A 17,287-nucleotide genomic window follows, 5' to 3' on the forward strand; every position below is an offset into this window, starting at 1 on the left:
GGCCCTTTATAACAGCTGGAGCTCTGTGGCAGAGAGCTGAGCAGCAGAGCCTATGGTGGCAGTTTGTCCGCTGCAATGATGCGAGGGGAGAGAGAGAGCGCCCTGAGAAAGGTATCGGTGAGAACCAGTGCGGCATGTGGTGGGCTTTTGCTTGTGTTGTAGCCGCTTGGCTTGGTTTTGTTATGATTACACCGGAGGACCGGGTGAGGCTGTAGGGGTGTGAGGAGGCCTAACGGGGGCTCCCCAGCAGCTTGGGGGTTCCCGGTGCCCAGTGCGGCACAGCGAGTGGTGCTCAGTGCAGCACGGTGAGTAGTGCCAGTGGGGCACAGCGGTTGGCACCAGAGAGGCACGGCAAAGGCCTCAAAGGGGGCAACGGGCATGGGAGGCACGGCAAAGGCCTCACAGGGGGCAACGGGCGCGGGAGGCGCGGCAAAGGCCCCGCAGGGGGACAACGGGTGCGAGAGGCGCGGCAGAGGCCCTAGGTGGGCCACATACTAGATCAAGCCACCCCAAGGCAGGCGACAGGTTTCATTGACAGGTACCCAGGACAGGTGCAGGCTAAAGAGTGGTCTGGAGGGTCCCTGTACCAGCAGGGGAGCCCTAGGAACCAGACGGGCCAGATAAGGCTCCGGCTGCCTGAGCCTTACAGGACACGCTTGATGTCAGGGTCATCATTGACAGGACTTTGAAGGGGCCAGGTAGGGCTCCAGCCGCCTGAGCCTACCAGGACACACCTAGTAGGACAACCATCATTGGCAGGGGTCAGCAGGGGCCAGGTAAGGCTCCGGCCGCCTGAGCCCAATTGGATGGTCACCATGGACAGGACTCAGAAGGGGCCAGGTAGGGCTTAAGCCACCTGAGCACAGTTGACATAGAGGGTTAATCCAGGCAAGGAGGCCACGCCCGGAAGGAGCACCAGAGAAGGGGCGCTGATTGTGGGTTAGGCCCAGGGGCGCCCAAGAAGGGGCGCTGGCTAGGGGTTAAGCCCAGAGACGCCAGAGAAGGGGCGCTGGTTGTAGGCCAGTCCAGGGGGCGCCAGTAGGGCGCGGGACCAGACAACATCCAGGAAGAACTGCGAGGCTTGGGGCATGCTAAAGGGGAGGTAGGAGGCACGCATTGCCCATAAGGCTGGGGTGTTGGTGCACCCGACTTGGAACAGAGGTGATACCAGCGCGGTGTTGAGGTGAGAGTAGGCAGCCTCCCTTACTGAACTTATAAGAACAAAGACATGGCGGGTGAGACGAGGGTGCTGGATCACCGTAATTGACACGGCAGGGGGCGCTAGCGAGATCACGGCCACTCGCAGGCCCCACTCCATGACACAAATATCTTAAGATTGGGTGCTAACATTATAAGGTTTTAGAATTAAAATAAGTCAGCATCCAGTGGACTGAATGGACACCAAGATGTGGGCAGATGGAAACCCTCTGTTTCTGTACAGTTTCTGCAGATGTTCAGATGACACTGGAAATGACTCATAAATGAAAAAGCTATAAAGCCAGAATGTTCAATATAATAGCCATACAATTATGTTAAATCTTTGAAATGGCTTGAATTACCAACCTACTTTAATAGCAAAGGATCATCTAGAGCAGTGGGGAGCCAACCCTTTTGGCTAGCATGCCACAAATTAACCATGTACTCTCTTCAAGTGCCACTCCAATCCCTTCCCCCTTCTTGATCAGCTTCTCTGTTTTCTGTTTCCTTCCCTGCACATCTGTTACCCTGCTTTCTCTGCCCTGGCCTATCTGCTGCTGTGTTCCCTACCCCATCTGCCATATGCACCACTTGTGGCATCCATGCCACAGGTTAGAATCCTTTTAGAGCAGTGGTTCTCAACCTTTTTAGACTCAAGGTACCCTTCAGCAGACTTGAGGCATCCATCCATAACTTTTGTGAATTGAGTGCCACCCAATTTTCAGAAGCTAATTTCTATATTATAGTACTAGTAGAGTAGGGTTATAATACGTCTGGGTTTTCCCGGACATGTCCTCTTTTTGCGTTTGGGCAGGTTTTTTTTAGAATATCAACAAATGTCTGGGATTTTGCTCTGCTCAGCACTTAAGTTTTTCCCAGCACTTCCCAGCTTGCCCTAGCAAGGAGCTGTTGGGGATGATGAAAGAGGGAAGAGGGCAATTGTAGACAGGGAGCATCATGTGTGTCTTCAGGTGCATATGCATATGGCCAGCATGCAGCCAGGCAAGGTGGTGGGAGCAGCCTCAGAAGCTGCATGTAGGTAAGTCTATGGGGGCAAGGGTTGGAGGGCCAGGGCTTGAGGACTTTCAAGGGCACTGTGTGTGTGTGGAGGGCAGGGGTGTGTGAGGGGGCTGGGTGCCTTCCAGCACAGGGGAAGCTGTCTAGGCACGGGGGCTGCAATAGGGCAGGGGAAGGGAGCGGGCCCTTCAGGGGCGGCAAGGAGCTGCATGGCCAACCCGGAGGCACCAGGGATGGTGCCCATGCTCATAGGGGCAGGCCAGCCAGGAGACGCTGGAGGACTGGGGGAAGCTGGGGGCTGTAGGTCAGGAGTGTGGGGCACAGGCAGTGCCAGGGGGCTACAGGTTGAGAGTGAGGGGTATCAGCAGGGGCAGGGGGGCTGAGGATTTGGAGTGAAGGGCACCGGCATGGTCGGGAAGCAAGAGTAGTGTCGGTCAGGAGTGAAAGGCAACAGCACAGCTGGGGGCGGGGGCTGTGGCTTGGGAGTGAGGGGCAGGGGCAGAGCATGGGCATAACATTGCCCCCTCCCAACAGATGTGTTCTTTTTTGAAACTGGAAATACGGTAACCCTATTGCAGAGAGACCAGGGAGTAAGGATCATCCTGGCAGGGACAACACTGAGCCTGGGCTTATCTGATTTGATTAACTCCTCATACCTCCTTTATCTCCTTATCTCCTCCCACCTCCCAGCATGCTTCAAAGGATCTGGCAGCATCCTGGTTGTGAATCACTGCTCTACAGTCACATTCTGCTTCTCTGTTGTTAGCACTGTGCCCTGTAGTTTACAGTATTAGAGTATATATTGCGAGAAGCATACATATAACTGTAAATTACATGCTTAAAATATGTCATCAGCTGCTTTAAATTAGGGAAGGTAAGAAAACTACCAACCATACATCTGAAGCTTGTAATTTCATTTACTTTCTGTCTACTTCAATTTATTATTCTCCTTGTTCATATGATGTCTAGAAAGGGGGAGGGGATTAGAACCAGCCCTCTATGACTATTCTAAAGGTGATACCTGTCCAGTATTGCCGTGACACCAAATGAAAAGAAATACGTGTCTATTATAAAATACTAGTATAGAATCCTCAACTTGAAACTTTAGTACCTCTTTTAAAAAAAAATTCCTGCTCTATTTCTGTAGTAGACATATTTTTTTACAGAAATTTGTCGGTATTCTCATTTAGGTTTTCACTCAGGAATATTACCACCACAGCAGCCACTATTGAAATTTGGGAGTTCAGATCCATATCCAAATGCCCTTGAAGCTCTAGTTTCAGCCTCTGTCTAACCCTTTTCATTTCAAAAGAATAGTAATAAGCAGCAAAAAAACCAGAGTAAACCATAGATAAATATACTATATATTCTCATAACTTACAATAGACAATTATGCCTAACCTATTATATTGATCCAAAATAAGAAGAATGAAGTAATGTGAGAGAGAAATGCAAGAGAAGAACCATTTTTTGCTGTGCTATGTCAAAATGGTATATAATATTAACTATATTTTTACCTAATCTCTGTCACAATGATTGAGGTGAATCAGAATAACTAATGGTATCTTATTCTCATATAAAAATAATTACATACAGGGAAGATAAAATGCAACATATATTTTAAATTTTATCAGTACAAAACACCATTCTCTCATCTGTTTATATACAGGATGGTGAAATATTTCACATAGCTATTCCAGACTTGTTCATCATCAGCACATAGCCGACTTATTCTAAATAACCGTTCTCACGTTCACAATGAAAACAAACATGAATAGTACAATAACACGAGATATGTGGCTCTCATTCCCATCAGCCCCTATAAAAATAAACAGGGCTGAGACTGTGAGAAAAATGGCAGAAAATCAAACAAGTTTAATGACCAGTATATGCACTAGAAAAACCAAAATGTTTATTCCAAAAACAGTCTTTACTATTTTCTGTTTAAAAAAAACCACAACTATTTTCAGTAACAATGAAGAATCTCATTTCAAATATTTGGGCAAGTAAAAAAAATTAGGTAAATGGCATGATGGGACCAATTGTGCTTCAAAACCTGAGCAGGTAACCAAAAGTTATTGCTATCTGGGAAACTGTTTAGAGAAGTATAAGGAAAAGGATTAGTTGGACTTAATTCACTTCCTTGTCTGAAGGATTTATTTTCATTAAACTGCCACCACAACTGGCACCCTTGATGTTACTTTCCAAAAGTTTAAAGCAAATCAACTGAAGGTGTGAAGTCAAGTTACCCAAGATAAAGTGTGATATGCGAGTGCTTTAGATTCTGCACTTTCAGTTGATTTGCTTTAATGTTCCAGCATCTGCATAGCATTGGAAATGTACCTAAAGTTGACTGGACATTGGAAATAAAACAGTTTTCCATGGCAAGAAGTCATCATTCAAAGATGAAGCAAGTTGGAGAAATCTGCACTACCAGTATGTAAGGGACCACCTATAATAGATCAGGACATGGGTGGTCCAGAGGCTGGAGCCAGAAAGCAAGCCAAAGGCTGAAACCAGTGGCAGAAACCAGGAAAATGGCCAAGTACCAGAAGTAACAGGCTCTAGAAGACCAGCTGAACAACAGAAGCAAGAAAAAATGCACATTTCCCAGCCAGAGTCCTATGGCTAATAAGATCCCAAATACCTGGGAACACTTCCCAGTAATCAATTCCAAGGAGTCTAGCTCTTCCAGCTATTACCTCATTGCCCCAACTGGGATAGGTTCTGGCTGTCAGCTAGTCCTGAGACCCTGACAAAATAACTCAGCTATACCACTTTTATGGAAAATCAGCAACTTCATCCCCAGTGACCAGGAATGTGGCACATTACAACAGTACTATATTCACTCTGGAGAACACAAAAGCAAAAGTACCGAGTAGGAAATGTTGTTGATTTTATAAAATATAAAAATACAGTGTTAACCTAAATGACAGTTTGTTCCAAATATGGAACCATTGGTACAATGCAGGAATGTTTTGGACTTTGATGTTTCTGAGAAAACAAGTTCTCCTTGCCAGAGAAAACTCCATGAATTCTGAATAGCTTTTTAATAGAGGGAGTAATTATGGCCTTAAAGATACCACTACTTCGAGATTATTCTTCCAGATCAGCCTGCAAGGTAGACAGACGCTGCAATAAAGAAAGTTGTAGCCAAACTGAATTGACATGAAGACCTGTGTCTGGTAAAGGTCTTTTCTTTAAAGAGCTGAAGCTGGTTTCATTCATGAATAGTCAATTAGACAAAAAATTGATGCAAGAGAACAACTGGTCAACATTTAAGACAGCAAAGCCTTACATGTTGAGCAAGGTTTAAAAAGATATGTAAGAAGTGGACTGAATGAAAGCCTTTAATGCATTCAGGGCTCTTTGCATTTATATGGTAAATGTAACAATTTTACTACTTGCATTTGTTTTTTCCCCTCAGCACTGGAATGTTGAAGTGACAGAAGTACTAAATGTAGACTTAATATTCATTCCTCAGCTGATCTATTAACCATTTCATTGGTTTCTCTTTCTATTTTAAAAGCTGGCACTTATGTCTGCACCAACATGCTGATTAAACCTACTTTTATTTTCCATTCTGTGGTGGAAGTCATGACTCAGGTCAAACCATCCCCTGGTGTCTTTACTATTTTACTAATTCAAGAGCCAGTGTCCAGGAATTTCCTCTTCAGTAACCTTACTCACCCATTCCTACAATCCTCAAATACAATAATGATCTTAAAATAGTCACTACTCATTTGTAGTTTGTTTATATTGGAATTACTTGTTTTACAGTGAGCTGCCTCTTTATTTAACCCACATTTCAACTACATCTGACAGAGGCACCACAGGTCAAAAAGACTGAGCAAGGGTCACACACAGTGTTGACTCAAGTGGAATTAAACCCAATGCCTTCTTTCTAGTTTGGAAAGCTTCCTTGTGTAAGACTATTTATACCATTTCACAGCACTGTAAGGTCCTCAGGGCAAGCAAGTAAAAATATTGTAACAAATATCTTATGCTCTTTAAATCAGTGTTTCTCAATCTGTGGGTTGCAACCTAAACGTGGCTGACAAGAATATGTGAAAGGGTTGCAAACAAACTTTAAAAATGGATTCACTTTAAAGGAGAAAAACGTGGGAAACCATGGTTTTTCCCTTGCAGGCTGGCAGAGTTCCAGCCTGCCCGGGAGCAGGGGGTAGTGGCTCGGGAGTGAGGGGCACTGGGTTGGGACTGGCCATTGATGTTTACAAATGCATCCTGGTACAAAAAAAGGTTGAGAACCACTGCCTTAGATAGCACCTTAAACTGGTTTCCACTGCCCCTTTTGTGGGGCACTTCTGCCTGTCCATGCTACCAGAACATTGTTTTTATAGTATGGGAAAATGCAATACACTTTAGTTCCTTTACTTGTTTACACTCAATATACCTCTGATCTGCAATTTCTGACCCATGTACATGAATGTCATGTTACAAGTTTATGAAGAAAAGCCAGGCTCCAAGAACTCTATTCTAGAATTAATCAAGCCTGTGCATGCTATACTATAAAAAAGAAACAACACATTTTGAGTCGCCCAAAATGCATATATTTATTTTTAAAATGAACCTGTGATCAGAATGTACCATTATAAACTGGGGATATTTTTGCTTGTTGGAAAAGCTTTCAAGATGATTTGTGCATGAAATACACTACTTATCAATCTCCATTTTCTCAAATTGTACTTACATTGGCAGTCAGTTGAGTTGTCAGAGCTGACACCTTCTCCTGGGATGCATCCAACTCTCTTCGTAGCTTGCGAATCTAAATGTCATATTTTAAGAGAGCACCATAATTGCACCATGATCTACAAAGTTATAAAAGTAAAGCAAGTATGCAAAAAAGTTTCTGTTTAAAAAACACAAATTGGTTCTTACCTCTGACTGGCATTTTTCTTCAGGCTGCAAAGGAAAAATCAGGAAAACAATATGAACTTACAATAGTTCGTAACTATTAAACATCAAATTTATTACATTTAGAACTCAAACAGTATTCTTTATTTAAGACCAGATCCTGTAAACATATATGCATGTAGCTAACTTTACTCACACAAGTACCTACGTTGATGACTATTACATTTACCACTGAGAACTCATAACATATGTGCATTACTTGTATATACTTGAAATTGTTTCTGTTAGGTCATGAAAACTAAAACCAGGACCATTCCATTATAGGACCCTGAAAAGAGTAACTATTTTTGTGAAGATTTCTCAGGAACATTTATAAGTAGGTGTTCCAAAAGTTCACATTCACGAAACAGTGGAAAAATGGTGTTTTTATGTAAATATGTTTCTTTGCAAAAGTAACTTTTTAGATTTTCAAATTCTGAACATGTTTCTCTGGAAACAAAACAGCAAAATGTTGTGACATCTGCTATTTCCAGTAAATTTAGATGCATTTGATTAAACAGAAGCAAAACTAAAAACACCTCATTTTCGGAGTCTTAGTATTTCACTCTTAAGTTTCTTATATGACACTCTTCAGTGAATGTTTCTGATGGCACCTCATAAAAGTATTTGGGAGAGGATAACATTCAAAACCCAAGAAGGGGCTGCTGTTGTGTGGGGAACCTAAGCTGTCAGTGCCCTATGTGCTTTTCTGTGACTTTCAACACTTCCAGCCACAAAAGTCTGGTTTGATTGACTTTATTTTTTAATACACTATAAATGCCTGGGTTTGGAGGTTAGTGGTGTCGGGGCAAGGTATTGACTCAATCCTACATGGCTACACGATTGAGTGTTCTGCATCTATTCCAGAACAGCTTCACAGCAATCCAGCACAGGTAGAGACTGAAAGAGCAAGGGCTACTTGCCTAGTATATTGTCCCCGGTGTACAAGTGGGCAGTCATGTGTAGAGCTCTGGTTCCTTTACCCAATATGTAAACTTCTGTAGCTGAGCTAGAACCGTGGGAAAACTCAAGTTCTAATCAGCTCTTGTTTAAGGTTGCAAGTAAAACAATGTTTATACTAAGGGTGGTCTACTGATATAGGAACTGGATTAAAATCTAAGAGATCTAGGTTCAGTTCCTGGTACTGACCCAGAATCTGTGTGACCTTAGTTGAATGACAATTTTTCTTCTGAACCTCAGTTCAAGTGCATGGTGCTAATACAACAATGTAACATGAGGAAAAACTTATTAACAGTTGGGAGGTACCCAGGTGCTACGGTGTGGGTGACTAGTTGCTCTCCTAGATTACTAATCAAATAACCATTACATTATTTTCCATGGTGGCTAGCTTGGTAAAGTTGTGACAACTAAAAAGGTAGTTACTAACCAAAGTCAGCTGCTAAAGGAAAGTATATGGTAGGTTAAAAATTAAGCTGCTCTGTCATTTTGTAAACATCTCCAGTACCAGTCATCATTAAAATTATACACATTAATCTACATTATTATACATCATCACTGCTTAGACCAGTGGTTCTTAACTTTTTTTTAGACTCAAAGCACCCCTGGATGACTTCAGACATTGTTTGGAAAATGGCAACCCTTAGTTTTATCGCTTTATTAATTGAAGAAAAATAGAGTAGGTTTTCTCTTGCAAAGAACTCAGGAAGACCACAACTATGAACTTCTATTTGAAATCTCTGAGTTTATCTTGTGAATCATATTTGTAAACCTAACAGTGTTAATGTGTGGCAGCCAGTGGCACCCTTGAAACAATCTCAAGGCACCCCAGGTTAAGAATGACTGGTTTAAGAAAAAGAAAGTAAAAAACAGAACCTAGTAATTGGGGCTGCTCCCAGTGCCTTGTAGAGTTATTATGAACAACAGCCTAGAAAAATGGTGTGTTCTGCATCCTTCCAACACGTTATCTTTTGTGACTTGGAATAGTTCACTTGCTCTAGGTACCATAGGTAGAAAGCTGATGCTTACAATCCTTCATTATGATCAAGGTCTTTCTACTTCCCCTGGCATGAAATAGTCAACTACCAAAAAGGTTTGCAAGAGAATTTAACAATAGTAATTACTTTGATGGACTGGCATGCTTTTCTTCATGCACACAGTTAAACATGATCTGGCATAGGCTGGATGTGGGTTGCATCATATTTTCATACCAAGTTAAAGTTTTAGTTTACGTTAATAGATTAACTTTAGTATCCCATTGTTGCCCACTGCTTCTTTTTAAAAGGCATGAGTATCAGTTGATGTTTGTAGACTGATATACTTAACGCTATGTCTCTATTTTAATCACGTGTAGACACATCTGAGCTGACCCCAACTTCGCTAGCGCAGGTACTAACAACAGTGAAGTCATGACAGCTCAGGATTCAGCTTCTGAGTTTTTAGCCAGGGTTCTGGGCAGGTTTGTTCAGGTCTTGCTGAACCCTTCCTGACCCAGATTCATTGCCATACATACCTGTTTGGGTCTCATTGAAGCTAGTATGGATATGTCTACACATGCTGCAATTACAGCTCTGAGCTGCAGTATAGACATACTTTAATTCAACAGATCTTAAATGTTACATAGAAAAGCAGTTCACATCAGAATGACACATTAAAAAAATGCAAATATGCTACCTGTTAAAAATGTTAGTATCCTAAAAACTCCATTAGAGCTTCTTTTCAGTGTCATTTTATTAAGTGACTATGCAATTAAGACACTTTAAAACCAAAGATTCTTGGCATAATAAGCAGTAATAGCTCTTTTGTAATCATTAAAACTCATTCCATTAAGCCCTACTTAGAGTTTTCTTAACTGGCAAATCATTGAACTACCAGACCAAAATGGCTTTATCTACGTCTGTATATCTACTTAGGTTAGTTTATAAGGTACAAATCTACCTTGCTTTCTGTTTATTTACTAAGTCAATGTTGGTGTTGTCAGCAAAAAAGATCAAGTCTCCTTACAGTCATTATGGTCCTTTGTAATCAAGACCTACATAGAACAGTTCCAGACAACTGATTCTAGAGAGGAACTGCTCTACTGGGCCATTAAGGTCTATCACTGTATAAGAATGCTGTGATAAATATCTATTAGCACCTTACAAAGAGAAAAATAACTTATTTACCTAACATAATAACTTCTATATTTACAGGAAACAAACCATGTTTCCTCCCTAAACAGCAAGAGCAATTTTAGTATGTTTGGACCAATCAATTATAAAATTTGGTTCCAATAAATACAAATGTGAAATAATGCTGAATATTGCATTTTTATTACATTCTGGCTGAAGGCTTAAATTCCATTATACTCACAGTTGAATAAATAGAGGATGTACTAGACACCAGAGAGAGAGAGGACCCATGCACTAAATAAGAGAGAAAATAAACACAGATTAGTTGTTTACTGTACAGAATCAGTAATTACAAAGTGAATCAGAATTACTTCTTTCACTGTAGACTACCAACCTACTGAGAGCAAATTTCCCCAGTTATCGAAGAAAAATATCATCATCCTTCTTAAAAATCAATTATATTAGTTCAAGTCAATTTTTTGCAAAGTATCAAAAACAGGTACAAAGGGAGGTGTCACAAAGTGCTTTTAATATAGAAATGAACTACATAATGGAAAGTGGAAAGTGTAGTTTACTGCACCATAATATATTCAACTTGAAAGAGACAATGCTAGGCAGCAATTGCCATACATTTTTATTGTGAAATATGTTTTATAAAACATAATATTAATAGAGTAAATACAAATATGGTTTTGTAAAGGTTGTGGATACAAACACTTCTCTGGAGGATGTACCACTCAAAAATTTAAAAACTCAATGTACTGCAAAGGAAATTGAACTGAAATTAATAGAAACTTACTAAACCAAACCAAACTACCAGTAGTTTATTTTCACCAGGTGGCCTGCCTAAAGTTTAAAAAAAATAAGTGTTGAAAAGAGATAGATTTCTTAAATTCTATCAGCTTAAAAACAAAAACCAACCTAAAGGCATGAACAATATAGAAAAAGACTTAGTTTTCAGTTCTTTAGTAAGTTTTTTTTTTTTTTTTAAACCCTAACACTGTTCTTGAACTTTCTCTAGAATAGGGTTGGACTGGTGCATGGCAGTGGAAGAGGGAGGTCCATGGCAGGGGTCACTTGCTTTACAGGGGGGGTCATGTCATGTAGCATATGGTACACATGGCATGCGCTCTACAGAGTATGGATGGTATGGGGCACCCACCTGTTCACAGGTTGGACGGCCCTGCTCTAGAAAAAGAAAATGAGTGAAAATATTTCCACAAATTTACTCCAGGAAACTGATCTATTTCAAATGGCTTTTACACTCAAATATACATCAGTTAAAATGTGGATCTATAAATTGCTTCTTTAATTGATTATTACTAAGTATATGTTGGGATCATATGAAGCACAATTTTATGCACATTATATGCTACCTAAAACATTTCAACTTCTGCTCTTGGAACTTATTGAAAAATACCTTTTTTCCCCCCTATTTTTTGCATATAGAAATGAAATTCCTTCATTTTAGTTTTTATACATATGATATACATCTAATTAAAAAACCTCAAAACATATGCTAGGGATATTGTGGATTTTGTGGAAATTGTTTAATTCAGGGTTGCCCATGAAATCCATGGGAAAAAAACTTAAAAAATATATATTTTTTTTATTAAGTCTTCCCTTCTCAGGCCTCTCCACCAATCAGTGCTGAGGGAAGGGGCTGGACAAAGGACAGTCAGCAGTCAAGATGGTGGCTGCCCCCTCATTTCTCCTCCCCCCGGGTCCTCTTCACTAATCTGTGCTGAAGGGCACGGCCTCTCTGCCAATCAGCATCAAGAGGTGGGGTCACTGTGAAATGTCCGCAAAATGGGCTTTTTGTACCAGGACTAAGCCACAAAAATGGCTTGGTCTCCCTGCATGTTAAGTAGGTTCCTACATATTATATTTACTCGAATACAAGACAAGGGTTTACTCCCCTAATCAGCATGAGGAGAAAGGCTCCTTGTCTTGTAGTCACATACCAGCCTCCCCACCCCCTATTAATCACACTATCATTACACTGATGCCAGAAGCAGCATGTGTTCAATCATGGAAAGCAACTATGAGGTTGTCTGAATGCAACCCATGCTGAGCATGCTCAAAAAACAGTTGACCTATATTGGGAAAACACACTGATGGGAACCATTTTTTAAGGAAAATTTTTCATGTTCCAAGCCAAATCAGCCAAATCAATTTCAAATCCATGAGTCATTCAAGAACCATATGTGGCCCTAGTACCAGCAAACATCATCCACCCCCACCTGGGGCTTCAGATGCTTCCAAATCCTTTGGCAGGCAGCCTATGTGCAGGCCCAAGCCCAGAAACTTGGGGTTTGGATGCCGCCAAGTTTCTCTTGCCCTCAGCTGCATGGCCGCAGGAACAAACAAGAGAGAAGCCTCCCATAAAGTTAGTGTAGAACTAAGATCTTCCCACTGGAAGTGAAAGTGGGAAGCTAACTATGCATTACCTCAGTCAGAGTACTACCCCCTGCCATGTTCATGGTTTTCCTCAGCCTAAGGAAAGCCACCTCAGTGGTCATGAACCTACCACAAGACCAGGCTACAATAGCCCATCTTAGTAAAATACAGTGCTGGTAGTGCTCAGTCCCCCTTAGACCTGAATCAGATCAAGTCATGGTGAACCACTACACCAAATATATTTCAACTTCCTCTTTGTTCCCACAGCTGAGCAGCACCTTTCTTTCCTATGTCCAATGATTCCTGTTTCTTTACCAGCCTTAAATGTCTGGCAAACATCACTAAACTTCTGTAAAACAGAGGCTCTGTCACCCCCTCTCAGCCTGTCATATATGATTCGTATTACCCCACACTCTATGGGGTGGAGATGGACCAGGCAGCCCCAAGCCTCATCTGCTTATACATTTTTGGAGGGTCCAGGACTTATGACAAGAACATGTAAGTGGGGGAACACTGGGGGCTAATTAGCATGTAGATCCTTTGTGGGCAATATCTGGAGTACACGCAAAGTGCTAGGCTGTGGGGTCACGATGGCTTGAAACACTGTTGACTCTGCTGGGGCCCATTCCAATGAACTATATGATACGGCATTAGCCTTTTGGCTCTGGACTAATATGTACATGTTGCACTATGTATTAGTAAGTACAAAAGTAGTGCTCAAAAGTGTGTTTCTGGAATTCCTATGCCGAAACGTTCAGCAGTCAGAGTCAGGGCCAGTGCCAGAGTCAGACCCATAGCAGTCTCCTGCCTCCCTCTGCCGCTTCTGGCCTTCCCTCTGTGCCTTCCCCCTCCCCCTCCCCCTCCCCCTCTACTGTCACATGCATCTCATTTTCATATTGTTCTTTGGGAGGGAACAGAGCCTGATCAGGATTTTACAGTGAGGGGCTACATGCAGAAGAAGTAGGGAGGCAGAAGGCAAGGGGGTCACCTAGCACCCCCAGCCACTATTTTCCCTACTGTAGTAGTGGGAAGGGGTTTAATTAAAGACAACTCTCAAATAATCAGATTCTACACCTGGGAAATTACAACAAATTGATACATTTTGCATATATAGAATCTAACTGTTGGGGAGTTATGTTATATTCAAATAAATACGGTAAGTTTCAAACTCTCTTATTTGACCCTACATGCTTCTGACAAGAAACTTTCAGAGATCTGCTGTTTCACTGTAATCACCTACCAAACCTCCTCTAGTGTATAAATGTAAAAGATGAGCTCTTGCATTGATAGTCTTTTGTGCTGACAGTAAGACAAAAGATGCAAGCAATATCTAGGGTGGCTTTTGTATAAGGTTAAAACTACACCAACACAAAAAACAGCAAAATTCCCACAGCCATCATTTGGTAGTATTTTCAATCAATTAAAATTCTCTCTCTGAGATGCTTAGGATTAGACTGTCCCTTTGATTCTCTTCCTGACAAAAGATGACATGCTCAGGAAGACCACCTCCGAAGCTGCCTTGGAGAGATGTGATTTCATCCTTAGGCAAAAGTGGCACCTTAGAGATTGACTGGTTCAGAAAGGGATGTAGGTTGAAAGAGCCACCTGGATACCAAGTGAAGAATTGCTGCAGTACAGAAACTGCCCCCATGAATTGCACACTGCTGTTTATGACATATCACCCCTCCCTCAAACCCATACAGAAAATCCTCAAACAATTGCAACCCATGCTAGAAAGAGACCCTATTCTTAAAGAGAACCACCCATTCTAGCCTTCAAACAGGCACTGAACCTCACTCACCTCATCACCAGAAGCAAACTTCCTCAGGCCCAGAACACACCAAATGGATCCAGACCATGCCATGACAAGAAATGCAAAACCTGCCAACACATCTCCTCCGCCCTCATTCGTACTAACGCCCCACAACAGAGCCATCAGTATTCCCAGATCTTACAGTTGCACCTCCAGAAATCTCATCCACTGCACCAAATGCCCTGATGGAAAATACGTAGGAAAGACCAAACGACAACTGCACAACAGAATGAAAGCACACCAGAAAGACAAAAATACCAAATTACCGTGGGGGCACATTTCTCAAAAGAAAACCACTCTCTCTCCAATCTCTCAGTTCTAATCCTCAAAGAGAACTTACAAAACATTTTTCACAGATGAGCCTATGAACTCCACTTCATCAACCTCCTGGATACAAAAAATCATGGACTATAGACATTGGAGTTATAATACATTATAACCTGCCTGACATCTGACTCCCCAGGTACCTCTCCACTATTTACCTGCTACGTTCATCCCCCTTCTCTCCCATCCCCCCCAGCCTGTCTCTCACCCACTGACTCCTCAATTTACATCTTCACTGACTGCCTGTCTTGCATGCATACCAGCCCAACCTCTGGCTTCTTTACTTTTCATTCATCCAGGAAGAGCACACACCAACTGCAGAGGCTTCCTCAGCCTGACAAAGGGTTTTTAAACCCAAAAGCTTGCTAAGAAAAAATTTCCCCGACTATTTAAGTTGGTCTAATAAAAGATATCAGATTCACCCAAAGAACCTTGTCTGACGGGTTCAGAAAGGCAGGCGTTTTCATAGGCAACAGTCTGCTTCGTCAGATATACTTACAGAAGCTCATGCCTTTGAGTTAGTCTCTAAGGTGCCACCATGCCCTACTTGTTGCCTGCTTTCAGACTAACACAGCTAACCACCTCTCGTTCCGTGTTTGAGCCCTCCTTGTTCTTGCCTTCTGTTTGCTCTTGGGGAATTGTAATCTGCTGACTCTTATCAGTAGCAGATAACAAATGCTCCTGCTCTACCTACACAGCTGCATGAACCAGAATTTTGAGGGGAAGGAGAGGAACAAAGGTCCTGTCCATCTCAGCCCACCTGGATAAGGGGGAGGGGGATAATACCAGGTGTGCAGCTGCTGCATTCTTTCCCTCCTTTTATGCCTACAACAGAGATGGGGGAGCTGTACAGAGGCAGATAATGAAGGCTTTACTCCTTAGGCTTCTGTATTATGAAAAGGCAGGGCCACAGTCTGGCTCTTACAGTGTACCTGGGATAAAGGGTGCACCACAGTACAGTTTATGCAACAACCTGTCAAACTTCTAGCAAAAATGCAAACAAGGAAAAGGAAAAATAAATAACACACAACTTGGCTTTAGCTTGACATATATTCTTTTGGGACCTAGATTGCTGCCTTATAAAACAACACTGCTAAGTCACTTAATCTTGTTTATACAGTTTGATACTTTTCACTTCCAAAGAACTACTAAGAAATTAACAGTTTTGTGCAATTTTTTTTGAGTACTTGCAGATGGTTACTTTATGGCTAGTCAGCGGGCCTGGAGGCAGTGATCCCTTGACAGGATCCTCTAATACTTGTTTTCTGTGGTTAACATGTATTTACATGCAGCCTCCAAATGCAAAATGCTCTGTAACAGCCAATTTAAATACCATAAATACATGTGCTAGCAAACTATAATTTTAACGTTGAGAGAGAAAGCAGGCAGAATTTATCAATTGCTTATTGACTGAAAGAAGAGATATTTCAGGCAACAAAAGGTAAAATGGAATGGAAATCAGCGTATTATCTACTTTAACACTGAATTTTATTCCCTACCCACTGCTCTCTCCCAGAAAATAGAGCAGTGGCATTTGGGGAAGTACAGCCAGTGCCAGTATGATTCTTAAAATGGACACTGCTTGGAGGAGTGGGTTTGTGCCTGTCTTGAATTTCAGCAAAGTACTGAACGTCTCTCGAATCATCTGATACCCGAGGTGAATGACATCAGGCCTTCACAAACTGTGTCAGTTTGTACAACTACACAGAGTCCAATACTGTAGAACAGTGAAAACTCCCTGATTTATACTAGTTATCCTCAACCTCTCTCAAATTCAGTTAATGTTGAGGAATTCAGCATCATCATTAAATCCACTTTTTGGGTTAATTCAATGGAGAATTAGTCCAAAATTCTTCAGAACAGAATTTCCTTCCCTGAGAGATTCAGTTATCCCACTTGTACACCCAGCTGATCAGACAGCCTTGGCTGTCCACAATAGATGACTACAATGTCATCGATTTTAATGTTCCAATGGCAGAATTGTAAATCATTCTTTATGTACAGTTTCAAATACACTTCCAAAAATATTGAAAATACCTACATATGATCTGATTTTTTCTAGCTGACACCTGCTCATATACATATTCATGCTGCCATATATCAACAGGAACAAAACTGTCCATTTTGCAAAGCACATAGAACTTAATTGTAATATCCTAGAAGACTAAGGCTGGTCTCACCCATTACAAGATTAAAGTTGCCTATTCTTTTCTAAGCAAAGGATTATTTCCTCCCATATTTACTAAGGTTCGTTTTTCAGGCATGAGTTAATGAGTAAGCTTATATTTTAAAAAAATCTAGACATATTTTTAGAACTAGCTATGGTCATTTACAAAAGCTATTTGGAATTCCATCCAAGATATTTAACAGAAATGGCCTTTGAAGACCATTTGTTTCCAGATTAAATACATTCAGATTAACTGATCATAAAACAACAGTCTGATTTACGTCAATTATTTACACCGCTGACATACGCACAGAGGCCCTGCTTCAGGAAAATATTCTTATTCAAGAAATCACTTATGTACCACTTATGTTTAAAATTAAGTGCATG

The 17,287-nt window shown here is 41.4% G+C and overlaps 1 protein-coding gene across 4 annotated transcripts in view; it reads right to left on the reverse strand.

The window, feature by feature from the left end:
* NAV2 (neuron navigator 2) overlaps positions 1 to 17,287 on the reverse strand; it is a 406,244-nt gene that overhangs the window by 45,086 nt on the left and 343,871 nt on the right. For all 4 annotated transcript variants that reach the window (XM_019551622.1, XM_019551621.1, XM_019551619.1 and 1 more), the window contains 3 exons: positions 10,438 to 10,490; positions 7,114 to 7,137; positions 6,926 to 7,000 (listed from right to left, as the gene is read on the reverse strand). In XM_019551622.1, coding sequence (XP_019407167.1) covers positions 6,926 to 7,000; positions 7,114 to 7,137; positions 10,438 to 10,490 — 152 coding nt within the window. The remainder of the gene's footprint in view (positions 1 to 6,925; positions 7,001 to 7,113; positions 7,138 to 10,437; positions 10,491 to 17,287) is intronic.

This window comes from Crocodylus porosus, unplaced genomic scaffold (assembly GCF_001723895.1).
Source record: "Crocodylus porosus isolate Cpor-Errol unplaced genomic scaffold, CroPor_comp1, whole genome shotgun sequence".
NCBI classification, from domain to species: domain Eukaryota; kingdom Metazoa; phylum Chordata; order Crocodylia; family Crocodylidae; genus Crocodylus; species Crocodylus porosus.